This window comes from Cololabis saira, chromosome 6 (genome assembly GCF_033807715.1).
Source record: "Cololabis saira isolate AMF1-May2022 chromosome 6, fColSai1.1, whole genome shotgun sequence".
In the NCBI taxonomy this organism is placed as follows: Eukaryota; Metazoa; Chordata; class Actinopteri; order Beloniformes; family Belonidae; genus Cololabis; species Cololabis saira.
In genome coordinates this window covers 681,494-709,006 of record NC_084592.1, presented here as the reverse complement: position 1 = coordinate 709,006, position 27,513 = coordinate 681,494, and the positions used below count along the sequence as shown (strand labels likewise).

At 45.7% G+C, this 27,513-nt stretch overlaps 1 protein-coding gene across 1 annotated transcript in view; it reads left to right on the top strand.

Moving 5' to 3' along the window:
• The window catches only part of tmprss3a (transmembrane serine protease 3a), a 166,926-nt gene that overhangs the window by 101,298 nt on the left and 38,115 nt on the right, over nucleotides 1-27,513 (top strand). The window contains exons 6-11 of the mRNA XM_061724283.1: nucleotides 1,141-1,264; nucleotides 6,448-6,567; nucleotides 7,470-7,516; nucleotides 13,870-14,035; nucleotides 14,709-14,878; nucleotides 17,880-17,975. Coding sequence (XP_061580267.1) covers nucleotides 1,141-1,264; nucleotides 6,448-6,567; nucleotides 7,470-7,516; nucleotides 13,870-14,035; nucleotides 14,709-14,878; nucleotides 17,880-17,975 — 723 coding nt within the window. The remainder of the gene's footprint in view (nucleotides 1-1,140; nucleotides 1,265-6,447; nucleotides 6,568-7,469; nucleotides 7,517-13,869; nucleotides 14,036-14,708; nucleotides 14,879-17,879; nucleotides 17,976-27,513) is intronic.

Genomic DNA, 27,513 nt, shown 5'->3' with positions numbered 1-27,513 from the left:
ATATCTACCGCAAAGCTATATTTGAGACTAACTATTATAGTTTTGTTCTATAGCTGCAACTATGACTACTGACTCTAACACACTAGAGTTTACACTACCTAGAGATTTACCAACGCCAGCTAGAGGTTTACTAAACACTAACTATAGGCTTTACTAAACAGAAAGGTTTTAAGTTTAGTTTTAAAGGTGGAGGTGGTGTCAGCCTCCTTAACCCAGATTGGAAGTTGGTTCCAAAGTAATGGTGCCTGATAGCAGAACGCCCGCCCTCCAAATCTACATTTAGATACTCTAGGAACTACGAGTAAACCTGCACCCTGGGAGCGGAGAGCTCTGCCAGGAACATAAGGCACTATCAAATCTTGTAAATACTGCGGAGCTAAGCCGTTTTGGGCTTTATATGCAAGTAATAAAATTTTAAATTGAATTCTGAATTTTACAGGTAGCCAATGGAGCGACGCTAACACTGGAGAGACATGGTCTCTCCTGCTGATTCCTGTCAGCACTCGTGCTGCTGCATTCTGGATCAGCTGGAGCCTATTCCGCAAATTACTTGGACATCCTGCTAACAACACATTACAGTAATCCAGTCTAGAAGATACAAACGCATGAACTAGTTTTTCTGCATTACTCTGCAAGAGGATTTTCCTAATTTTTGCAATATTACGGAGATGGAAAAACGCTATTTTACAAACCTGATTAACAAACGACAAATCCTGATCGAAAACAACACCAAGGTTTCTCACAGTTGCACTGGAAGCCATCGCAACACCATCTACTCCCTTCCTAAGATGCTCTGGACCAAGAATGATAAGATTTTGGTAGGCTATGTTCGGAAAAAGGGTTCAAAGTTCAAGGCCTCTCATAAAACCAATGTGTAATGTAACTGAGTTTTTGTGTATTATATGTATCTATAATCTATCTAGATAAATAGATGGAACAGAATATGCGTTAACTCTGACAGCCCTATTGCAAACACACCTGTCCCTACATGCCTGTACTTCCACTCTTGTGCCCACATACACAGCTTTACCAACACACCTGTCCCCATACACATGTACTTCCACATCTGTGCCTACATGCACACCTTTACCAACACACCTGTCCCATACAAACCTGTAGATGAATGTCTGTCTGTTTTAGTCCGTTTAAGTGGCAGGAAATCAGTCCTGCAGGTCCAGAAACAAGGAGAATGGAGGACGGTCTGCTCCGAGGACTGGAACAACCAATTGGGTGTCTCGGCCTGTACACAGCTGGGATACTCCAGGTACTCCAGATCTGCTCATCTTAGGTCTCTAGTTTTTAAGGGATCATGCACTGAAGCTGCTTTTTTTTTATCTCCACCTGGAGACACCAAAGTTAGGTTTATGGGTTTAGGACTGTAAAACAATGTCAAATAAGTACCTTGACAGATACAGATATTGAGAATACTGAGTTCTCATTTCAAGAAACATACCGTCTTTTCTCCATTCTGATTGGATTTATGAACTGTTGTTTTTTCTATTGGCTGTGAAGATTCCATAGAGGTGTCAATCATCCAGATCCATCATTGTTCCTGAGATTTCTTCTTGTTCAAACACCCACAGCTCAGCAGCTGTTCCACATGGAGGTGCTAGAGCAACCCAAAGAGGTCACTGGTACAAACAAACCCAAAACCGTTCCTTTATAAAGGAATCAATACATTTCATGACTTTTTTTAAAACTGTTTTAAAATGTAATTCCTGAAAAACCTCAATGACAGGTCTGACTAAATGTAGCAAAAGTCTATCTGAACCTCTTCGAAAACTTCTAAAGCCTCTAAACCAGGAAGATCAATGGTGAGGTGATCTAGCATTTAGCAACAAAGAGCTAAATGTATTTGTCTAAGCGTGCCACAGTTGATGTCAATTTAACTAGTCTTCAAACTTAAGTCTACACTACGTCTTTGATACAGCATACATACATAAATACATTTATTCAAGCACACTTCACAGTTGCTCAGACATACTCATTTTATGTTAGACACATCATTTTCAAATTTGCAAGACAAGCGTCATTGTGAAGAGGGTTGAACTGGAGGTCTTTGATAATAACACATTTTTTTCACACTCTCCAGAGATTTAAAAATGAATAAATAAAACGCTGGATAGAAATTACACAGAACAGGGGACAGTTATGTTGAAAGGATGGAAATTCAATTCAATTCAATTCAATTCAATTCAATTTTATTTATATAGCGTCCAATACAACAAAAGTTGTCTCTAGACTAGGGATGCCCCGATACCGATACTGGTATCGGTATCGGGGCCGATACTGCCCTATACTTGTAGTTACTAGTTACCGCCGCTAGGGGGAGACGTTGAGCCGCCCCGCGGCTCCCCGGGCCTGGCAGCGTGGCTGAGCAGCAGCTCTGTGGCTGTAGCCAGCTGTTCCATGTTTCAGTAAATTATATCTTCCTTAATTATACAAACTGGACAAGCCTTACTCACAGGGAACTTTATTAAACACTCCACGTAACTCCCAGTACGACATAAACAATCCCATTGTTCCATTCCGGTTAGCCGTTAGCCGCGTTAGCAGCGTTAGCCGCGTTAGCCGCGCCGACAGTCCACAGTCTGTCTTGCTTCTGTCGTCGTCCCTTATTTTGAAATATGTCCACCCTGCTGACTGTATAGAGTATCTTTGACTCTATATAACCGGACTGTAAGAATGGGATTGTTTATGGTCTTCTTCTTCTCTGTTTTATTGGCGGATCGCGCTACCAACTTTAAGGTGCATACCGCCACCTACTGTACAAGAGTGTGTAAAATCATTTCATTTAGCCTGTTTTTTAAATTCTATTTGATTGTTTATGTTGTTTCCAGAAGTGGGTAGAGTAGCCAAAAATTGTACTCAAGTAAAAGTACTGTTACTTCAGAATAATATGACTCAAGTAGAAGTAAAAAGTAGTCATCCAAATAATTAGTTGAGTAAAAGTAAAAACATACTAGGTGAAAAAACTACTCAAGTACTGAGTAACTGTTGAGTAACATCCATCCATCCATCCATCCATCGTCCGCCGCTTTATCCGTTCCCGGGTCGCGAGGGCAGCAGCTTCAGCAGGGATGCCCAGACTTCCTTCACCCCAGACACTTCCTTCAGCTCCTCCGAGGGGAGTCCGAGGCGTTCCCAGGCCAGCCGAGAGACATAGTCTCTCCAGCGTGTCCTGGGTCTTCCCAGGGGTCTCCTCCCGGTGGGACATGCCTGGAACACCTCCCTAGGGAGGAGGGACATGCCTGGAACACCTCCCTAAGAAGGCGTCCAGGAGGCATCCGGTACAGATGCCCAAGCCACCTCAGCTGACTCCTCTCAATGTGAAGGAGCAGCGGCTCGACTCCGAGCTCCTCCCGGGTGACCGAACTACTCACCCTATCTCTAAGGGAGCGTCCAGCCACCCTACGGAGGAAACTCATCTCGGCCGCTTGTATCCACGATCTTGTCCTTTCGGTCACTACCCAAAGTTCGTGACCATAGGTGAGGGTAGGTGCGTAGATTGACCGGTAAATCGAGAGCTTCGCCTTTCGACTCAGCTCCCTCTCCACCACGACGGACCGGTACATCGACCGCATAACTGCGGACGCTGCACCGATCCGTCTGTCAATCTCCCGCTCCATCGTTCCCTCACTCGTGAATAATATCCCGAGATACTTGAACTCCTCCACCTGAGGCAGGACTTCTCCACCCACCCGGAGAAGGCACGCCACCCTTTTCCGATGGAGAACCATGGCCTCGGTTTTGGAGGTGCTGATTTTCATCCCTGCCGCGTCGCACTCGGCCGCAAACCGCCCCAGCACATGCTGAAGGTTCCGGTCTGATGAAGCCAACAGGACAACATCATCTGCAAAAAGCAGAGATGAAATCCTGAGGTTCCCAAACCGGAACCCCTCCGGCCCCTGGCTGCGCCTAGAAATCCTGTCCATAAAAATTATGAACAGGACCGGTGACAGGGCAGCCCTGCCGGAGTCCAACATGCACCGGGAACAAGTCTGACTTACTGCCAGCAATGCGAACCAGACTCCTACTCCGATCATACAGAGACCGGACAGCCCTTAATAGAGGGCACCGGACTCCATACTCACTGAGCACCCCCCACAGAATGGCACGAGGGACACGGTCAAATGCCTTCTCCAGATCCACAAAACACATGTAGACTGGTTGGGCAGTTGGGTTGGGCAGGCTGGTTGAGTAAAATCTGAAGTACAAAATAATCATCTTAAGGCAAATTAAATAAATAAATAAAATAAATAAAAAATAAAAAATAGCTAAATTAAATTAATCTTAAAGTAAATTCAAGTACTTTAATAAATAATAAAATAATAACAGAATAAAAAAAAAATTAAGCACAAGTAGCACAAAATTTCAAGCCTTTGTACTTTTCTTTTTTAACCAGGCAGAACTAGAACAAGCCCATGAACTCATAGAAACTCTGGGTGTTTGAGTCTGTGTAAATGTGACAAAACATGCAAAAACAAAAATTTTTCCCTAAAGAATCACTCAGTGATGTCATGAGATTGACACGTACGTGGATAAAAGGGATAAAAGAAAAGTAACAGCTCAACGTAGCCTAATGTAGTGGAGTAAGAGTAAAAGTTTCTTCTTCACAAATCTACTCAAGTAAAAGTAAAAAGTATAGTGATTCAAAACTACTCCTAAAAGTACAACATTTCCCAAAACTTACTCAAGTAAATGTAACAGAGTAAATGTAACTCGTTACTACCCACCTCTGGTTGTTTCACACGGACGGCTTCAGGTGAAGCACCACACATGCGCAGTTGATGTACCTGCGATGAGACTAAAGCGGGGAGGAAAGCCCCGCTGGCCGAGTTTCGTTTAAAATTGAATTTCTGTTGCAAATAAAACCTGTCTTCCAATTCATTGCATTTTTCATTGCATTTTTAGCCTAGTTATTTTTGTGGTAGAAGTATCGGATCGGTACTCGGTATCGGCGAGTACACAAATTAAAATACTCGTACTCGTACTCGGTGTGAAAAAAATGGTATCGGGACATCCCTACTCTAGACGCTTTCCAGAGACCCAGAACATAAACCCCTGAGCAATTATTACATAAACAATGGCAGGTAAAAACTCCCGTAGTGGGAGAAAAACCTTAAGCCAAACAGTGGCAAGGAAAAACTCCCCTTTAGGAGGGAAGAAACCTTGAGCAGGACCAGGCTCATTAGGGGGGACCCTCCTGCCGAGGGCCAGACTGGGGGTCGGGGACGTCAACAGCGCACAGCAGGCAGGTGGAAGCAGCAACGGGATGGCCGGGGATGGGGACCACAGGCCAGCACGCAGCTCCCGAAGCTCCGGCCCAATCAGCAAGTCCCAGGTTGGGGTGCAGGGTCGGGGAAAGGTTGAGAAGGGGCAGGGCCAGGGAGAGGAAATATGTAGACCTGGTGATATTACTGCTGGAACTGAAGCCCAGTGAGTAGGAATGGGTTTTTCGATAAAGATTTCATAGCAGCTACAGTTCCAAGTGTTTTTAATGGTCAGCTGTTCCAGATGTTGTGTCACTACAGAAAAGAACCAGGCACATCTGTTTCTGAGTCTGCATCTCGAGAGTCCAGGATAACTGTGGACCTTAGTGCAGACTTGTGTACAAAAATATAGAAGTACACACACTATGGTGTTTAAAAACAAGCAACAAAACATTACTACCTGTTTTAAAGTAGACTGGAAACCAGTGATACTGGATATTAATCTGGTAATTATTCTGGTATTAACCAGAAGTGGAGTGATACCAGACATAGAGTAATACCAGAACTGGAGTAATACCGGAACTGGAGTGATACCAGAACTACAGTGATGCCATAACTGGAGCAATACCAGAACTGGAGTGATACCACACATAGACTAATACCAGAGTGATACCAGAACAAGAGTGATACCGGAATTGGAGCAATAACAGAACTAGAGTGATACCAGAACTGGAGTGATACCAGGCTGGAGTGACACCAGAAGTAGAGTATTACCAGAACTGGAGAGATACTGGAACTACTAGTGAGAAGAGAAGAGGGCCAAGCACCGATCCATGTGGCACCCCTGTTGCCAACTCATGCAAACTGGACAACTGTCCTGGCCATGACACTCTGAAGGATATTCCTGCGATGTAAGACATGAACCACAAGAAGACAGGTCCTGAAATACCAAGCTTTGAGAGTGTGGAGAGAAGGATGTGGTGGTCTTTACAAGTATGACTTGACTTTGGCCAACAGTCATAGCTGGAAGAGGCTGGGCTTTTTTTCAGAAACACTTTTGTCGGAATAGTAAGCAGAAGCATCTCAAGAAAACAAATGAATTTACATCTACTGAAAAAAAAAAAAAAACATACAAAATGTGTTCAAAAAACTTTCAGTGGCTGTCACGATGCTGATGTGAGTCTGGCCTCTCGAATATAGAAAGGTTTTTCAGCTGTTTTTGGTTTTCTCTCAGGTACGTGGAGTCCGTCTTTGTCTCTCTGACAGCCGTTGAAGAGGACCTTCAGACCAACCTGGTTTCCTTCAACATTAGTCAGCCAGAGATCATTAAACTCCAGAACCTTCCAGTTTTCAGGTATGACCCACTCCCCCTCGTTGAGACAATGAAGACTGAATGTGGTAACTTTTAGGGATAACTGACCGTCAGGTTAGAGTTCAGTGTTCAACTGCAACTAATTGACCCTTTGTCAGCCTTCTGATTGGTCCCTAACTAACCAACCAGAAAATTTTCCATTCCTACATCCGGGGCAGTATATCCGTTTGGACAAAACAGCCGTCTGTCTCTTTCACATTAATGGGAAAAGCCTAGTTTTTACTTGACTTGTATCAAAATGTAAATCACTGGATTATTTTTTCAAACTTTGTTTCAGTTCCGGAATAGGCGTGGTGCCGGAAGAGGCGTGGTTGAGGTGTGGTCCTGCTCCTGAAACTCGCTGGTTAAGCTTCAAATCTTAAAATGGTTAAGCGGTATGCTTGGGACACTTGTAAAAGTGACACCCGCTACCCAAACAGAATCACAGGAATACAATTTATCCCAAAACGAACGGTACATTACAAAAAATGTCTGCTTTGGATGAAGCTATGTTGACGGCCACACCTTCCACCATGCTATTAGCTAAACTAATCAATTTTCTAAACTCACTCCATGGTACCCAAAGTGTTCCTTTTTATTTACATCTTGTTGCTGTTGATTTTCTTTGGTACATTAATTACAAATAAAGGGATGTAAAACCCTGTTTTTACAATGGAAGTAGACGGGAGAGATGACAGTTTTGTCCGACCAAGCTACAGGAAGTGATCAAACACAAAACAGTTGTAGTTTTTGTCATTCATCTCCGTAGTCTCACTAAATAGCAAGTTTTTTGGAAACATGTAGCAGGTCTGAAATGTAATTAAAGATGTGTATTCACATATGACTGTAATGTTTTCCTCAATGTTTGTATTGGATAATGTGACCTTCTTCCCGTGTCATCACAGTAAGAGCCAGTGCAGCAGTGGGATGGTAACCACTTTGAAGTGTCTGGGTGAGAAAACTGTAACCTGAGTGGTTTTTCTGCTTTTGTTGACAGGATTTAACAGGAGGTGGGCATACCTGTTGAGTTTCCTGCATGCTGTGATTTTTTTTTTGTTGAGTTTGTTGTAATGACTTAGATGGAACAGTGTGTGTGTGTGTGTGTGTGTGTGTGTGTGTGTGTGTGTGTGTGTGTGTGTGTGTGTGTATGAGTGTCTTGATGATGTCACCAGGTTTGTCATATCCTTGACTCAGGAGAAACTAAAACTTCGCCATTACCTTCAACTGTATAGCCCCAGTTCACAAGTTCAGAACAGTCCAGTCAAACACAGTCCAGCGCAGTTTAAATATATTCCAGTTGAGTCCAATACTTCATTCCTCTATGGACCACTATGGTCCAGATCCAGACCTGCGGTTCCTCTACTGACCACTAGGGCCTGTATCCTGACCTGCAGTTCAATTCAATTCAATTCAATTTTATTTATAAAGCGTCTATTACAAAAGGCGCTGTCCAGAGACCCAGAACATGACCCCAGAGAAATTATTACATAAACATTGGCAGGTAAAAATCCTAAACGCAACAGTGGCAAGGAAAAACTCCCTTTTAGGAGGGAAGAAACTTTGAGAAGGACCTGGATCATTAGGGGGACCCTCCTGCTGAAGACCAGCTGGGAAGAACAGGGAAAGAGAGAACAGAAAGAGCGAATGAAGAACAGAGAGAGGAGAAATACAGACACAATGGCTAACTGGTGCACTACAGGGATGAATATATGGGTTTAGGACTGTAAAACAATCTCAAATAAGTACCTTGACAGATACAGATATTGAGAATACTGAGTTCCCATTTCAAGAAACATACCATCTTTTCTCCATTCTGACTGGATTTATGAACTGTTGTTTTTTCTATTGGCTGTAAAGATTCCATAGAGGTGTCAATCAGACACTGGGGTGGTTAGAGGGTGAAACTGCGAGTCAGGATGTCAGTAGGTATCCAACAGACATCCACACAGACAAGTGGGATGATCAGAGGGTGGGACTGCAGGTCAGCATGCAGCTCCTGAAGCTCCGGCCAGCAAACATGCACAAAAGAGAAAAGGAGGGGGCAGACCAGCACAACAAATGGGTACAATGATGGTTATGAGATACGTATAATTAATAAGTGAGAAAGGAAAGAGAAGGGGTGGATCATGTTGGCGTCCCCCTGCGGGGTAGCTCTATAGCAGCATATCTAAAATGGAGCTCTGTTTAAGACCAGCTGCTGTAGTCTTGACCTGTAGCTGCACACTAGAGTTTACACCAACTAGAGGCTTTACTGAACACTAACGTTTTGAGTTTGGTTTTAAAGGTGGAGGTGGTGTCAGCCTTCCTAACCTAAATTGGATGTTGGTTCCATAGTAACAGTGCCTTATAGCAGAAGACGCGTCCTCCAGACCTGCATTTGGATACTCCGGAACTACGAGTAAACCTACACTCTGAGAACTGAGGACTCTGTTAGGACAGGAGGAACTATCAGGTCTTGGAGAAACCAGGAGTTTGGCCATTAAGAGCCCTATATGCGAGTCCGCGAGCAGGTCTTACTCATATCGTGGAGCTAGGCCGTTTTGGGCTTTATACGGTTTTACGGGGAGCTGATGGAGGGAGGCTAACACTGGAGGTGGTATCTCTTGTTGATTCCCGTCAGCATTCACACTGCTGCATTTTGGATCAGCTGGAGGATATTCAGAGAATTACTTGGACATCCTGCTAAAAATACATTACAGTAATCCAGTCTAGAAGATACAAATGCGTGAATTAGTTTTTCCAAATCAATGTGATATTATGGAGATGAAAAAAAACACTGTTGGGAGACAAAGGTTTAATTAAAAGTCTGGTGGAGGTGGGTAATAGAAGGATTAACTTGTCTCTGAAAACATGGTTAACTGTTATAGCACAGAATGACATGCTCAAGCAGGTAAAAATCTTGAAATGGTGTTGTTATGATGTTGATTTTGCTCCAAACCAAATGGATGGCACCTATAAGAGATGGGCTAAACAGGGTCTCTCCTTCACGCCCACAACTATAAAAGCGTTTAACTGCATGCGAGCGTCCGACTATTGCATCGCACTGCGTGACATCATACGCTCTCTGTCCGTCTCCCTCCAGCAGCTGCCACTTTATTGAGGTTTTTGTAGTGAAATGAGGAGGAATCATAGAGATAACTTCTCATTTCAACTAACTGGATCAGCCGTTCCCCGGCTTTCAACCGGCTTTCAACGCGAGCGACAGGAAGAAAATAGAAGCAGGGCCTCCGACAAATGTTCAGCTCAGTTTCTGACGCTCGCTAATATCGCATGCATGACACGGTGTAAAGACTGTTTTATGGTTCCGCGTTACACCAACGCAGACCCTACGCCGTAAGGTATGGCATTTTTTCGTAGCGGTGTATTGCATCATTCAGACAGCCAATCAGCACAGAGCCTCATTATCATAGCCCCGCCCCCTCAGAATCCCTCATAGATAATTAGGTTAGAAACGGTAAAGATAAAGACATGGCCCAGAGGCTGAATTTCTAATTTATATAAAAAAAACAATCAAAAGCTTGTTTTTAAGACATTCAAGGCCTGTTTAAAATAGACATTAAATGCCATAATAGGTCCCCTTTAAATTTTATTGTCCTGCCGATGGAGGCCCAAATCTTCCATCGCAGGACCCTTTCATACCGCACTCTTCCATTTTTTTTATTGTAAGCATCTCATAGCCATCATTTTTGTCCATCGTACTTGTAGTTTCTTGTGCTGGCCCCCCTTTTTTCTCTTTTGTGTATGTTTGCAGGCCGGAGCTTCGGGAGCTGCGTGCTGGCCTGCTTAAACCTGCTTTAAGCCCACTCCTATTCGCTATTGTGATGGAGCCTCTATCAATTGCTTAGCAATCTCATCCTGAGATATGTGGTATAGTCAGAAATGGTGTGGAACAGAGGGTGGCGCTCTACGCAGATGATCTTTTGTTGTTATTGTCTGACTTGCCACGTTCGATTCCTTCAGCCCTCTCAATCTTAGAAACATTTAGCAGATTATCTGAATATAAATTAATTTTTAGCAAGAGTGAGATGTTTACAGTTTGTGGAGGGGCAGATTCAAACTTACTTTTGCGTGAAAATTTGCCATTTAAGATCTCAAACTCTGGCTTTATTTATCTTGGAGTATTTTAGTTTGCCAAAACTTACTCTTTTTAGGAAAAACTTTCTTTGTCTGCTCTCAAGAATTAAACAAGATTTTGAGCGATGGTCTCGACTAAATCTTTCTATATCTGCCAGGATAAATGCAGTTAAAATGAACATTTTTCCGCGCTTTTTAAACTTCTTTCAATTAATTTCTATTTTCCTTCCTCTTTAGTTTTTTCGTAAAGTAGATTATTTTTATTTTTTTATTTTATTTGGAACGGGAAAACCCCCTGGTTGCGCCGGCAAATTTTACAGGTCCAAAGCTATAGGCGGGATGGTATTACCAAACTTTCTTTATTATTATTGGGCAACAAATATTAGAAATTTGACCTTTTGGGTTAATTATGGAGATATTGAGGCTCCTCCATCATGGTTGCTTCTGGAAGCGAATTTTGTTCACCCGACTTAATCTGTCTTTTTTTAGTTAGTTAGTTAGTTAGTTAGTTAGTTAGTTAGTTAGTTAGTTAGTTATACTGGTAATGCTATGGTGGCCTCTAGAAGCCAGAGAAGCTCCACCCTGTCTAGTGAAAAGAAGCCGCCTGCTCACTCCTCAGGTTAAGAAGGAGACCTGAGCTCAGTGTAGGGTCCTCCCGGGGTTGGTAGAGGGAGCAATGCCCAGGACTGACTTAGGAAGGAGCAGGGGGTGATAAAATGGGAAAAAAACGGGATAAAAATATTTACATTTTTTTTTTTAAATCTCAAGAACGGTGAGTAAAGATCCCAGAAACACACGGGGACCTAGTGAATGACCTGCAGAGAGCTGGGACCAGAGTAACAAAGGAACCATCAGTAACACACTACGCCACCAGGGACTCAGATCCTGCAGTACCAGACATTTCAAGGTCCTGGAATAGCCTAGCCAGTCTCCAGATATCAACCCCATAGAAAATCTTTGGAGGGAGTTGAAAGTCCGTGTTGCCCAGCGACAGCCCCAAAACATCACTGCTCTAGAGGAGATCTGCATGGAGGAACGGACCAATCACTGCTCTAGAGGAGATCTGCATGGAGGAACGAACTAATCACTGCTCTAGAGGAGATCTGCATGGAGGAACGGACCAATCACTGCTCTAGAGGAGATCATGGAGGAACGGACCAATCACTGCTCTAGAGGAGATCTGCATGGAGGAATGGACCAATCACTGCTCTAGAGGAGATCTGCATGGAGAAATGGACCAATCACTGCTCTAGAGGAGATCATGGAGGAACGGACCAATCACTGCTCTAGAGGAGATCATGGAGGAACGGACCAATCACTGCTCTAGAGGAGATCTGCATGGAGGAACGGACCAATCACTGCTCTAGAGGAGATCATGGAGGAACGGACCAATCACTGCTCTAGAGGAGATCTGCATGGAGGAACAGACCAATCACTGCTCTAGAGGAGATCATGGAGGAACGGACCAATCACTGCTCTAGAGGAGATCATGGAGGAACGGACCAATTACTGCTCTGGAGGAGATCTGCACGGAGGAATGGAGCAATCACTGCTCTAGAGGAGATCTGCATGGAGGAACGGACCAATCACTGCTCTAGAGGAGATCATGGAGGAACGGACCAATCACTGCTCTAGAGGAGATCTGCACGGAGGAACGGACCAATCACTGCTCTAGAGGAGATCTGCATGGAGGAACGGACCAATCACTGCTCTAGAGGAGATCATGGAGGAACGGACCAATCACTGCTCTAGAGGATATCATGGAGGAACGGACCAATCACTGCTCTAGAGGAGATCATGGAGGAACGGACCAATCACTGCTCTAGAGGATATCATGGAGGAACGGACCAATCACTGCTCTAGAGGAGATCATGGAGGAACGGACCAATCACTGCTCTAGAGGAGATCATGGAGGAACAGACCAATCACTGCTCTAGAGTAGATCATAGAGGAACGGACCAATCACTGCTCCAGAGGAGGTCATGGAGGAACGGACCAAAATACCAGCAACAGTGAGGAAAACCTTGTTAAGACTTACAGAAAACGTTTGATCTCCCTCATTGCCAACAAAGGATATATAACAAAGTTTTGAGATGAACTTTAGTCATTGACCAAATACTTATGTTCCACTATAATTTGCAAATACATTCTTTAAAAATCAGACAATGTGATTTTCTGGATTTTCTTTTTTCATTTTGTCTCTCTTAGTTGAGATATACCTGTGATGAAAATGACAGGCCTCTCTTATCTTTTTAAGTGAGAGAACTTTCACAACTGGTGTCTGACTAAATACTTTTTTTTTTACATGTCTGAAAAACTGAATTTGTGACAGTTTAAGACAATTGTGATCTTTTGAAAGGGAAAGGAAAATCAGAGTATGGACCTATTTCCTGGAAGGAAAATACGGGGGTCCTTGTAAAGAAGGCTCAGTCTAGGCTTTTCTTTCTAAGGAAACTTAGATCCTTTGACATTAGCCCAAGGCTGCTAGGCATTTTCTACCAGGGCATTCTGGCTAGTGTCTTATTGTATGCTGTTCTGTGCTGGGGAGGCAGTATACCTATTGACGACAAGAACAGGATTAATAAAATAATCAAGAGGGCTGGCTCAGTGATTGGTTTTAACCCAGATAAGCTTGAGGTAATAGTGGAGAAGAGAACAAGGACCAAGTTGTAAACAGTCCTCCTCTATGATAACCACCCACTCCACAATATATTTAAGGATCTTAAAAGCTCCTTCAGTGAGCGGTTAGTGATGCCTCGGTGTTCTACTGAACGACTCAGACGCTCCTTTGTTCCTGCAGCAGTCAGATATTTTAACCACAAATAGCGGCTGTCTATTGTTGTTGTTGTTGTTGTTGTTGTTTTTTAATCTTCTGGAGGTGTATATTTTCTTATATTTATTTATTTATCCTTGCCTATATTCATATCAATTTAAATCACTTGCTTTGAGCAGCCTACTCTGTTGTATGAAGTATCCAATCATGTTGATAAGCTTTGTGCAATGGTATGGAAATGTTTGTATTGTTTGTTAAGTGGATGTTTGTGTTTTTATTGCGTGGCAAAGCAGTTTCCCCTTGGGGATCAATAAAGTTTTCTAATCTAATAACTACACCGTTGATGTAAAACGTGTGTTCTCATGACATCTTCACTTCATGGTCCTGAGCTAACTTTCATGTTAACTGAGATTTTCTTCCTTTTCTCATAAATCATGATCCAGTATTTCTGTCTCCAGAGTGTGGTTCCAGGCCTCAGTACCGCAGCCGGATTGTTGGTGGGAACATTTCAGAATCGGGTCAGTTCCCCTGGCAGGTCAGCCTCCATTTCAGGAGTGTACATCTGTGTGGAGGCTCCATCATCTCCACCTTCTGGATCCTGACAGCAGCTCACTGCGTGTATGGGTGAGCACCAGTCACAGCAGATCAGAACCTCCTGATACTGGTCAGAACTTTCCAACACAAACTAAAACCATCTCACATAGGTTGAAACCATATCACTTAGATCAGAACCATCTCACACAGATCAAAACCTTTCTTACTTCGATCAGAACGTTATTACTTAGATCTTAGTTTCTGTCAACAAGCGGCAGAAGTAAAACCATTGTTCAGGCTGATTTTTGTAAAGAGTTCATGTACCCCACTGTTTTTCTCATTGCTATGCTAGTGTTGAGATTTTCACTACATTACTCTACCCTGTAAGGGGACATATCCATCTTTTCTGGTTAACCTTAGTTTTAAATCCACATGTTCTGCTATGTTGGCTTATTTGTTCAGTGATCAGTTCAACACTTTTTGTGAGAACGGCACAGAACTGCCAGGGGTTCTGGACAGCCAATTAAAACAATAAATAACAAAACACAAAGTTCTGAAGTGTGCTATGACATGAGCGGACAACTGCTTGTGTCCCTTTTGTTCATCTCCCTGTACCAATTTCTCCTTGTCCTCTCCAAACCTGGGATGAGGAGCACTGCACTCTGAAGACTGTTTTCTTCCTTATAAACATTGATGTTAATATCTGTGTGAACTGACATAGATGTCTCCTCTTAGTGGCTTAAGTCCTGCTGTGTGTGGTCAGGTTTGAAAACTCCTCCTTATGGACGGTACATGCGGGATTGACTGAGCAGCTGATCCACAGAGCCCAGTCCCTGGCTGTGAAGAACATCATCTACCATGCTCGGTACCGGCCCAAAGGACTGGACTATGATATTGCCCTGATGAAACTGGAAAGGCCCCTCAGTTTTAACGGTATTAGCACTTTTTCCTGAGAATGATCATCAAATATATCAGATGGAGACAAATTCAGTGGAAAACAATTCCTTTTCCGGGGGAACCAGTCGAGGTGGTTCATCTGGTTAGGAAGTCTCCTGGACACTTCCCAGGGGAGACGTTTCAGACATGTCCAAGCAGGAGGAGTCCCCGAGGCAGACCCTGTCCTGGGTCTGCCTCTGGGGGGATTATATCTCTCTGTTGGTCTTCCAATATCAGTGTGCTCCTCAAAGATCTGAAGGAGGTGGATGGAGAGATGGATGCCACCTGAACCTGGATTGGAGGTTGATTAAATATAAACTTAAATAAATAAATCCACTAATGTAAATATACAGTACAGACAAACAGTTTGGACACACTTTCCCATTTGTTTGAATGAGAAGGTGTGTCCAAACTTTTGGTATGTACTTATATTTATGTAGAAAGGGTTGTGGGGAAACTGATCTCACTTTTAACCAGTAATGTCAGTAATGTTTTTCCCTGACGTCTGCAGAAACATAAGAAAAAAATGTAATGAGCTGATTCTTCCTGGTAACAAACTTGCTGACGTCCCCGACCATCCCAGTCTGCCCTCCAGCAGGAAGGACCCCCTTATGAGCGAGGTCCTGCTCAAGGTTTCTTCCCTCCTAAAGGGGAGTTTTTCCTTGCCACTGTTTATGTAATAATTGCTCGGGGGTTTATGTTCATGTTCTGGGGCCTCATTTATAAAGGAGTGCGTAGAATTCATACTAAAAGTGCACGTACACCCAAAAGCCGAAAATGGCGGGCGCAAAAGAAAATCCGGATTTATAAAACTGCGTGCATGCACACTTGCACGCAATGTTCACTTTATAAATCACAGTCCAGCTGGAAGGTTGCGCAGGTGAATCCCGCCCTCTACACGCCCACTTCATACCTTAAAAGGGCAATGCAAAGTAGTATTTGCATATGAATAAGCCTGCTGAGCATGCGCAGCGGCTTCCTGCAGTCTGTTTGGGCGTCAGGAGGAATGAGACGTATCCAGCCACCGTGCCACTGAATTTCACGGAGACTTAGACCGAAATGTTGAGGATGAGGTGGAGGACAGGAAAACGACATTATTTGGTGGTCACAGTAAAAGTATAAATAGTATATATAAAGCGAGTGAAAATAAAACGCTGTGAGGCGCAAGGGCGCAATTTTCACTGGGAACAGGGGAGACATGTCCTCCCCACTTTTCAAACTCATGCTTTTGTCTCTCCCCCCCCCCCCCTTTTTTTTACAGTTTAACAACTAACGATAGGCTCAGCCTGTAATTGCAAATCATCAAGACACCCTGTGTGAAGACGGGACGGCAGCCCCGCTCCCCCTCCTCTCCTCAGTGCTGCTCAAGGCTGATTTATGGTTCCGCGTTAAATCGACGCAGAGCATACGGCGTAGGTTACGCGGCGACGCACACCGTACAGTGCGTGCCGCCGGGTAACCCTACGGCGTAGGCTCTGCGTCGATTTAACGCGGAACCATTATAGGCATAATTAGGCTTAACTAGTGTGTGACAGACGTGCATGGGACGATTGTGAAATACGGAATAAGCTGTTTTTATATAAATTTTAATTCCCAATTACGTAACAATTCCGTATTTCAAGGGACGGGTGGCAAGCCCACTCACCGCGGCTGCAGCAGCAGCACCAGCAGTCCTGACTGATGTTGAGCTTCAAACACAGAGGGACACGATCAGCGCTATTATATTATAAGTCTGATATGTGATGACATTATTAAGAGTATGACATGAATCTAGCTTCATTTCACCACCTCACCGCCTGCGTCGCCAGTTCCCCATATCTTAAAGGAGCTTGAGGCTGGATTTATGAAAAAAAATTGTATACGTTTAAATTTTTCTAGTAATAATGTCAAATGAAGCGTTCCAAACCAAAAAGATTGAGCCCTCTAGTATATCTGTCCGTTGCCTTGAACAGGCTGTGTGCTGCAAAATGTGCTGCAAGGCTGGGGGCGCTTTTCCCGCGCTGCCCTGCGGATGTGACGTCACATGACGCTGCATGCGCGTTCTCCCCGTTCTCCCGTGCCGGCTTCGCTGTTGGCTGCAGTACCCCCGACGGCCGTCATGGCGAAGGGTAGCGCTAGAGAGTCTCATTTCTTAAAAGGAGCCTCATGCTCCTTTAAGTAAATTCCTACGGGAGGGTCAGGGTTGCCGTAGAAATATGCAGATTTTTCGGTTAGTTTTTTCATTTTAAATCCCAAACTTTGCATAGAAGGTGGCTTGCGCATCTTTCAGGCATGTTTTGTGCGCAAGCAAGCTTTATAAATGAGGCCCCTGGTCTCTGGAAAGCGCCTAGAGACAACTTTTGTTGTATTAGACCAGGGGTGTCGAACTCCAGTCCTCGAGGGCCGGTGTCCTGCATGTTTTAGGTGTCTCCCTGCATCAACACACCTGATTCAAATTAATGGTCGTCACCAGCTTGTCATCAAGGTCTGGACAGCTCTGTTCGTGTCACAGCTCCTTTTATCACGGTGTGCTGAAGCAGGGAAATATCTGAAACATGCAGGATTGCGGCCCTCGAGGACTGGATCCCGACACCCCTGTATTAGACGCTATACAAATAAAATTGAATTGAATTGAATTGACAAACTAGTCACCGATCAAGCTGAAATCTTCTATAAAGACACCTCTACTGTCGTCCTCCATCGTTATCTCCATCTGCCATTTCACACAGCTGCTTTTTGACATGATCGTCATTCATCCAAATTCACACGCTCAGCATACATTAATCAACAGTTCATCCCTTCCCAACATGTGCACATTGTCCCAACTTTTGTGATCTGGGGAGTCTTTTATCCGTCAATGCAGCTGTTAATCATGTGGGGACTCACGCTGTGGATTCCTGAACGTTGGTTCTCTGAGCTTCGGAGCAGGACTTGGGTTTCATTTCAGAACTGATTTTGGGGTGAGTGCAGTGTGATATATGTACATTACATGGATTCAATTCTACATTGTGCTCGGTAGGCTACGTGGAGCCCATCTGTCTGCCTAACCATGGAGAGGACTTCATGGAGGGAACCTTGTGCTGGATCTCTGGCTGGGGAGCAACAGAAGAAGAAGGTGAGTTTGAAGTGGAAAGGTGTTCCTCAGGGGTCCAAGCAGAGACCTTTAAAATCTCTTTCACTGAACTTTTTTTTATGAAAACCAGTTGATTCTGCATCAGAATCCAAGATTCAACACTACTATGAATGTTAGAGATGGTTTGGGTGTTCAAAAATAGAGAAAGCACAACGGCAAATAAAAAAATCACTACGGCTTAATGTTGTTGTTGTGATTTTGCTTTTGCTGTTGTGTTTTTTCTCCAAACTAGAAAAGGTAGGTACCTTCGGCTATCATTTGAATTGGATAGACGCCACTTTGTGCCCTGCTAATAATATTGTGAACCGGGTCTTCCTGATGACATTATTGAGTTGTCGTGCCATGTTCGGGGACAAACAACCAGTGGAAGGTAGGTAACACTAGTCGTCATGACGGGCTACTTCAAACTTTTGATTAAGGATGACCAGGCTCACTGTCGAAATACGTGCAAGGTGATCAACTATATCGATCATTTCCCTATTTCAAATATGGAATTTTCTGGAATTGTCGCGAGTTGGTTGATTAGGACCCAAACACAGGTTGGACCAGGAGGCAGGAGTTCCAAAAAAGGTGATTTATTATCTTAACAAAACCAAAAATGCTACTGAGCAGGATTCAGGATTGGATGTACAGGATCATAAACCACAAAAACCTGACTTGCCACATGCAGGGAGGAAAACGTACGGACCAGCTTGGAGCAAGGGAAAGACAAGACCAGATATACACAGAAGGGTTGACGAGACACAGGTGCAGACAATCAGGGCAGATGGGAACCAGGGAAGTCAAGACAGAACTGAAACACAGACACAGGTTTCAAAATAAAACAGGAACTGAAACCAAACCATGACAGGAATGAGGATAAATTGCCAGACATCAGCTACTTGGATCTGTTCAGCTACTTCATCTACTCTCCAATCCCGCTGAGCATGAAGGGGTACAAGGGTCTGGATGCTACAACAAGCTCACGTCTGATTGGGTCAGAGAAGTCCAAGTTGCCAGATCAAGGACGTCTGTGTCATAAGCAGAAAGGTAATTGTTTCATGGAAGTTTGTGTCTGTATTTAGATTCCTGTTAGCTGATGCCTAGCTAGCGTAGCATAAGATCACAATGTAAAATTAAAGCTGCAAGCAGCGGTGAACAGGCCCTCGCACTCATGGCCAGCACCACCCAACCTCACCCCCCCCTCCTCGGTTCCCCCCACATTCCTAGGTCAATAACATTATAAAAAGTGCCTTTGCTGTTCATATCAGAAATTAAACCACTCTATGTCAAACCATTACAAAAGTTATGGCATATCGACCAATCAGAAGAAGGGGCAATTTACACCAATGAAGGTTAAGGACTCTAAACCAAATCCAATGACACCACCCACGACTCTTTGTGTCAAACCATTCAAAAGTTATGGCAGTAAATAGGAACTTTCAAATATCGACCAATCAGAAGAAGGGGCAGGGCTAATTCATGCAAATGAAGGTCAAGTACTCAATACCGAGTCAGATGACACCACCCGCGAGTCTTTATGTAAAACCATTCAAAAGTTATAGCAGAAAGTAGGAACTATCAAATATGGACCATCTAGATGAAGGGGGGGGCGCGCTTTTTGGTGTCTAACATCGCCACGGTAACGCTTTTGACTGAGAAAAGTAATGGGCGTTGTCGCAGGATGTATAACCCACCTGGGTGCACATTACGGTTCGGGCCGCATTAACGGACGTAGAAATGGCATAAATTACGCCAAAATTACACGATTAAAATGGCGGACTTCCTGTTCGGCTTCGGCCATGGCGCCAAGAGACTTTTCTTTCAGTTGCGACATGATACAGGTGTGTACCGATTTTCGTGCATGTACGTCAAACCGTATTGTGGGGCTTGAGGCACAAAGTTTTCCGGGGGGCGCTGTTGAGCCATTTTGCCACGCCCATTAATGCAAACCATTAAATATCAAATTTTTCGCCAGGCCTGACTTGCATGCAAAATTTGGTGACTTTTTGGGCACGTTTAGGGGGGCAAAAAGGCCCTCCTTTCGTCAGAAAAATAATAATACGAAGAATTCCTACAGATACAATAGGGCCTTCGCACTGAAGGTGCTCGGGCCCTAATAATCTCTCTTCTGTCTTGTCATGCTATTGTTGACTTAATGTTTATTATCTCCTCTTGCCTTAAGCTTTATCATGTAGCGATGCACTCTTGACTTTGTAAGAAAAATGATTTTGTGGTCATTTCCGCCATGCTCAGCTCCTCCCGTGCTGTCTGATGATGGTGAGGTTTGTTCACCTGCAGACTGTTGTGCGCAGGTGAGTCAAAGCTGGGCTGTTACATTTAGAATCTTGACCTCTTAAAACGTTTCTAATAGGCTACAATAACCCAAGTCATTTATTTGATGGTAAAATTTAACAAACTGTTGGTAAAATCTATATACGCACATGCATGTGCGTGATTGCGCGGGTACGCCTAATTAGTAACATGCTCTAGGGCCCGTCAATATATCTTGCACTGGGGCCCGTGCTGAGGTTGCTACGCTGCTGCATGATGGCAGTGTTGAAATGAATGTTAAAGATTGATAAGATAAAAGTCACATGTTGGAATACTAAACAAGGCTTTATTTCAAGTTCAAGTGTGTTTTAGCACACAACTTTGTAATTTTCACTGAAATATTTTTTTTTTTTTAAAAGTGCAAATATTGTGAAGAATGTTCAAGCATGCAATTGATGTCAAATGTTATTAAAGCTTTTTTGAAACTTTAACTTTGAAAAGAGTTATTTCAGGCTACTGTGAACAGTGTGCCTGCTTATGGACCCATCTGAACTGTTCAGTCCAGTTACTCCGTTTGTTCTTTGACCCATTTAAGGAGCAACAAGTATGGTTCTTAAATGCCTTCAGATGTCTCATCTGCCAAGCTTGCTGTCAACACCCCAAGGAATAGACAATTTAGAAGTGAAATCATTAGGCTAATTCCTTGTGCATATATATTCCTTCCTTGCCACTGTTTGGCTTAAGGCTTTTCTCCCACTATGGGAGTTTTTACCTGCTATTGTTTATGTAATAATTGCTCGGGGGTTTATGTTTATGTACATGTTCTGGATCTCTGGAAAGCGTCTAGAGACAACATCTGTTGTATTAGACGCTATATAAATAAAATTGAATTAAAAATTGAATTGAATTGAATATAGAGAAATTTAGAGTTTAGTCAAAAAGCACAACACTGTCGCCAAGGTTTGTTAAAGCAGCACAATGTAACTTTCGGCTTTTGTTGAGTTTGGCAGCTGCTTTGGACAAAAGCGGTAGTGCTTTACCAGAAAGAACATGAGCCAGTAGCACCAGCGCGTACTGCCGGAAAACTCCTGTCCCCGTCGCGTGCATTTGTTTTGCGAGAAGACGGGACGGACTTTCAAAACTACCTTTATGTTTCACCAAGTGAACAGACGGAACACAAAAAAAAGATGTTAAACTGCTGGAAAGGAACTGGAATTTTCCGGGATACCTTAAACGAGGAAGCCAGGGAGCGGTATATGGAGAAAATAATTATTATTAACGGGTTGGGTCCATATGAAATCCCTTTCAAAGAGTGGAGCTCCGATGAGGATTTACTGCCGCAGTTCTGCACAACCCACGTCTAAAGGGCTGTATATACTCGCCGTTCAGAACGGGTACGCGTGACGTCACACGTATCCTGCGTATCCTGCGTCCAAAACGGCGCGTCGACGTGCACGTTCTCAAAAAGACACTGAACACGTACGCGACCTGCAGTTCTCGCTCTGGCCGCTAGTATCGCTGTTCCCGGTCTGATCCCAGCTGGCACGATTATGCTGCTCTCCCCTGGAGAAAGTTCCCCATGCAGGTTAACTTCCCCTCAGGGTTTCCGTTGTCCGGTAATTGCCGGACTTTGTCCGGTAAAATATGCCGAAGTCCGGTATTTTATAATCTCTCCGGTCAAAATGTCCGGTGAAAATACTCACTGGTGCTGCGGGACTAGAGTCCCCGGGAATACCGCGGAGTGACATGCCGAGCCTCGGTGCCGGGAGCCGGGAGGAAGCTCCCGGAGTCAATTGACGGGAGTAAATTGGCGGGACTTATTTTATTTTAAATACTCTGTTTTTCAATAAAAATACTATTGAATGACTTGCAAATTAATGAATTAATGAATGAATGACTTGGAATCATATTAGGAACAATAAATCAGATGGAATGTCTATTTGTAAGGAAAGATTGTAACTATTTCAGTTTCAAGACACCATTCATGATATTGAAATCGATCACATTCAACATCATCATAGTTTTTTACCATGTCAATCTTTCTTATATATTGAAATCGAAAGTTACGCCTGTAACTACGGTTCTATGAGTCCCGGATGACCGCCAGGCGGTGCTGTAAGCACTGGATATCTCCCCTCGCGCATGCGCATGTCGAGTACAATACCAACAATGTCACGTCACCCGTGACCCCTGCATGACCCCCGGAAGGGGTATATCTTCCGGGGTCAAGCATGGGATCGGCTCCTAGAATCTTCTCGCGAGAGCACGAGGATTCGGAGTGACCGGCAGGCTTGGCGGTCATCCGGGACTCATAGAACCGTAGTTACAGGCGTAACTTTCGTTCTATTTCGTCCCTACTGACCGCCAGGCGGTGCTGTAAGCACTGGATGACGAATACCAACAATGTCACATAGAATCCCGGTCACATACCTCACTGATCAGGGGCAGAAGGACCCGGGAGTCTCTTAGCTGTCCATCGTGTACGATGACGACGCTTGCTCCAGGGCAGGGAAGGGGGGTGGGGGGCGTCAGCGCTGTTGTCGCTGGTGCCACTTGATGTGGCTGTGGAGGCCGATGCGTGAGCCGCACATCCTTCCACAGGTGGGGCAGGGGAGCCCGGACGTTGGGGGAATGCCGGCTGTCCTCCGATGTCGTTGGGCACGTCTCTCAGACCTTCTCTGATGATTGCTGTCATCTATTTGTGTGATTGCCCTGACGCAAGTATCTCTCCAAACTAAGCGATCACACGCTAGAGTTTCCAGCTGAGTGGGGCTGATGGCAATGCGCTTCAGAAGGTCCTTGGTGTAGTCCTTGTAGCGTTTCTTTTGGCCACCAGCAGCACGCTTTGCGTCTTGTAATTGACCGTAGAGGACTTGGCGGGGCAGGCGGTGTTCAGGCAGTTGGATTGTATGACCTATCTACCGTAAGTGCCTTTTGGCCACAGCTGCTTCCATACAGCTGGAATTAGTGCTCTTCAGGATCTCCGAGTGAGGTACTTTATCTTCCCAGGACAGACCAAGGATTTTTTGAAGGCAACGGATGTGGAAGGCCTCCAGGTTTGTTATGTGCCTTCTGTATGGCGTCCATGTTTCTGCCCCGTAGAGCAAGGTGGACACGCACACTGCATTGTAAACTGCAACCTTGGTGCCGACCTTGAGGTTACGGTTTTCAAAAACCCTCCTGCGAAGCCGTCCAAAGGCTGATGAAGCTTTATTGATGCGGGTGTGTATGTCTGTGTCGAGGGAGCAGTGGGAGGATATTGTAGAGCCAAGGTAGGTGAAGTGTTCGACTGTTTTGAGTGGGATGCCGTTTATATGGAAGCTGTGGGGTGAGGGAGGTTGGGTAACAAGTTGGGACATGATTTCAGTTTTTTGTGTGTTGACCTGAAGACCGAAGGACTGGTAAAGAGTGGAAATTGTGTTGAGGGCATGCTGCATAGACTCTGGGCTGTGGGCTAAGACTGCGCAGTCATCTGCATATTGTAGCTCACAGATACGGCAAATCTTTGTCTTCGTATGGGCTTGGAGACGGCGGATGTTGAAAAGATTGCCGTCAAGGCGGTATTCAAGATGAACACCGTCTTTGTGATCCAAGGCACGATTGCAGAGAAAGGTGATGGCAGAAAGGAGGAGATTAAAAAGCACTGGTGCCAAGACACAGCCTTGCTTCACCCCGGTATTTACCTTGAAGGGCTCTGACTGGAGGTCTCCGGTGATTACTCTGGCTTGCATCCCAGTGTGCAGTTGCTGCAGCACGGACAGAAACTTGGGTGGTACCCCAAGTTTGTCCAGTTGTTTCCAGAGCATCTCACGGTTTATGGTGTCGAACGCTTTGCTGAGGTCAATAAAGGCTATATAGAGGTCTTTGCACTGTTCCCTGCTCTTCTCCAGTAGCTGCCTTAAGACAAAGACCATGTCGGTGGTCGACCTAGACTTCCCAAAACCACACTGCGTCTCTGGGAGAGCAGCTTCCGAGATGTGTTCCAGGCGCTTGAACATGATCTTTGCCAGCACTTTCCCTGCAATGGAGAGGAGGGAGATTCCACGACTGTTCCCACAGACTGCTCTGTCACCTTTGTTCTTGTAGATGACCACAATGTTGGCATCCTTCCAGTCTTGTGGGGGGGTCTCATGTTCCCATATGTGTGTGATCAAGAGGTGTAGGCGGCGTGTAAGGAGGTACCCGCCGTTCTTGAAAACCTCTGCCGGGATGCCATCAGGTCCTGCACTTTTGTTGTTCTTCAAGTCTCTGATGGCTTGACGGGTCTCACAGAACTGTGGTGGGGAGTCAAGGTGCTCAACTGGTGGCAGGTCTGGCAGTCCATCCAGGATGTGAAGGTCGACAGGGTTTGCGTGATTGAGGAGAGTCTCGAAGTGATTTGCCCAGCGGCCAAGGATCTCACGGCGGTCCTGGAAAAGGGTAGCTCCGTCAGCAGAACGGACAGGGACAATTGCCCGCTTCCTAGGGCCGTAGAGGGCTTTAATGGCATCATAAAATCCCTGGGTGTTATTGCAGTCTGCAAGGTTTTGGATCTCTTTGGCCTTCTGCACCCACCAGTTATCTTCCATGGCCCGGAGGCCACGTTGAGTCGCAGCTCTTGCTGCAACAAAGGTGGCTTTAAGGGAAGCAGATCCAGGGCAGGACAGGAGGGCTTTATGTGCATGGTGTTTTGCTTGAAGGAGTGATTGTATTTCAGTTGAGTTACAATCAAACCAGTCCTGGTGACGCTTCCTTGACGGGCCAAGCGCTGTTGAAGCTGCACTATGGATGGCATGACGCAGGGCTGGCCAGTCAGTGGGTTCCTCAGGGATCTGATCAAGGTTTCTTGCAAGTAACCGACGGAGGTTGTCTTTGGTGTCGGGGTTGTTTAGTGCTGAGCAGTTGAGTTTCTTGTTTGGAGCTGTCCTAGGGCGACGGGGCTGAATGTGCATGAAGAGTTTGGACCTGACCATGAGATGATCGGTCCAGCATTCTGCTCCGCGCATCACTCTAGTTATAAGAACATCCCGTCTGTCCTTTTGCCGGACAATTACATAATCCAAGAGGTGCCAATGCTTTGAACGGGGGTGTTGCCAGGTTGTTTTGAGCCTGTTTTTCATCTGGAAGATGGAGTTAGTAATTACCAGATGGTGTTCTGCACAGAGGGAGAGGAGCCGAAGCCCATTGTTGTTCATTTTCCCCACTCCATGTTGACCAATGACTTGCTTCCATACCAGGTGATCTCTGCCCACTCTAGCATTGAAATCTCCCAAGAGAATGATCTTGTCTGTTATTGGGGTTTTCTGTAAGATGGTGTCAAGTGCCCGGTAAAAGTCCTCTTTTATGTTGTGTTCAGCATCAAGTGTTGGTGCATAAGCGCTGATGAGAGTAGCAAAGCGTCCCTTGTTGAGGGGAATACGCCAGGTCATCAGCCTCTCATTGATGCCGATGGGAGATTCTGGGATGCGGTGCAGCAGTTGGGACTTAACAGCGAAACCAACTCCATGGATGCGGCGAGCGCCTTCAGGGACCCCTTTCCAGAAGAAGGTGTAACCTGCACCAACCTCTGACAGGGAGTCCTCATCCTGTAGTCTGGTCTCACTGAGTGCTGCGATGTCGATGTTGTACTTCGCAAGCTCCAGGGCCACAAGTGCTGTCCTACGGCGGGGCCTCTCAGATGTTTCGGCCAGGTCCAGCAATGTACGGATATTCCACGACGCAATGTATAAATTACAGTAGATTTTCTTTGTTTTTCGACCGCATAGGGGGATGCTCCGACGATTGCGGTATACCGTCCGGAGTGGGAGAAGCAGACAATTTTTGAACCACCTTTTCTAGGTCCTTCCCCATTCCAGGGGAGAGCAGTGTGGGGCTGCTCTGTCACAGTGGAAGCTACCGAGGTGACGCGCTGCTTCGTCCCGCAGTCACAACGACGATCACTCCACTGCCGCCTGTGTGCATGGTTTGACTAGACACTCCCAGCCACATCCTTGGCCTGTGTCTGCCGCCATTCACATGTCGCCACAGGACTTTTTGAGGGGATTGGGGTGGGGTGGGAGGGGGGAGGAGGAGCAAGAAGCTTGCGCCGAGGTAGGGATTAGGGTGAGGGTGTGGGTGCGCAGTCCTCACTCCCACCATCTTCACTCCATCAGGTTGACCTCCAGTGGCATGGGAGACCCATGACGACCTTCGACCTGACTTGAGTTGCAGGGGACTGCCGGTGATCCGTTCTGTTGGATCCCGCCTGTGCCTGCCCCGAGTGCAGATTTAATTTTGGGGTTTTCTCCCCTAGCCAGAGCACCCTCCCGGGTTTACCCACTTGGCGATGGGGCAGTGGTATGTTGGTCGGGCCCACTGCTACCCGGCGATCCCCTTCCTTTTAGCCTGAGGTCGCAGGACCTAAGTTACCGTGTGCTGCCACGAGGAGGCAAGAGAGGGGTCTTGGTGAAGGAGAGGCTATGTACTGACCTCAGAAGACTTACTCACTCAGCTTCCTTTACCCAAAGTGGGTTGGTCAGCGGCAGGGGCTAAGGGAGGGAAGTCACATGCATCCCTACATGCAACGTCTCACTAGCATGCTGCACAAGACGCATCACTACACCCTGCGGGCAGAGCCGCGAACACACAAAGTAGTAGAACCACGTCCAATGGTTGGGGAGTGGCGACATTGATCCGGTAAAACCTGGAGAACGTGTCCGGCGACGTCCACGAAGCTGCTGCGCAGATGTCCTCCAGAGGCACCCCCTTCAGGGCAGCCCAAGAAGCTGCGACGCTTCTGGTCGAGTGGCACCTCACCCCCACTGGTAAGGGGCGGCCACTGGCCCTGTAGGCGTGCTCGATGGTGTCCACCACCCAGTGGGACAGGCGCTGTCTAGAAATAGCGCGCCCCCTGTTAGGGCCACCATGACAGATAAAAAGCTGCTCCGACCGTCGCACAGGCGCGGTGGTAGCAACATAAGCAGTAAGGGCCCGTACGGGGCACAAAGGGCTTGGCCCACCCTCCGCAGGCTCGGGGTCGAACCGGGCAAGCTGGATAGGCCGATTAGCATGATCGCGTGGCAGGACCTTGGGCAGGAACACCACGTTCGGCCACAACGTAACCCCTGAGCCATCCGGGTTCCACCTCAGGCAGTACCCGCCGACTGACAGGGCATGTAACTCACTGACTCGCTTTGCTGACGTCATAGCGAGGAGAAAAGCCGTCTTCATAGAAAGACACTTCAGGTCCACCTGGGCCAAGGGCTCAAAAGGTGGAGAAGAGAGGGCACCTAGTACCATAGACAGGTCC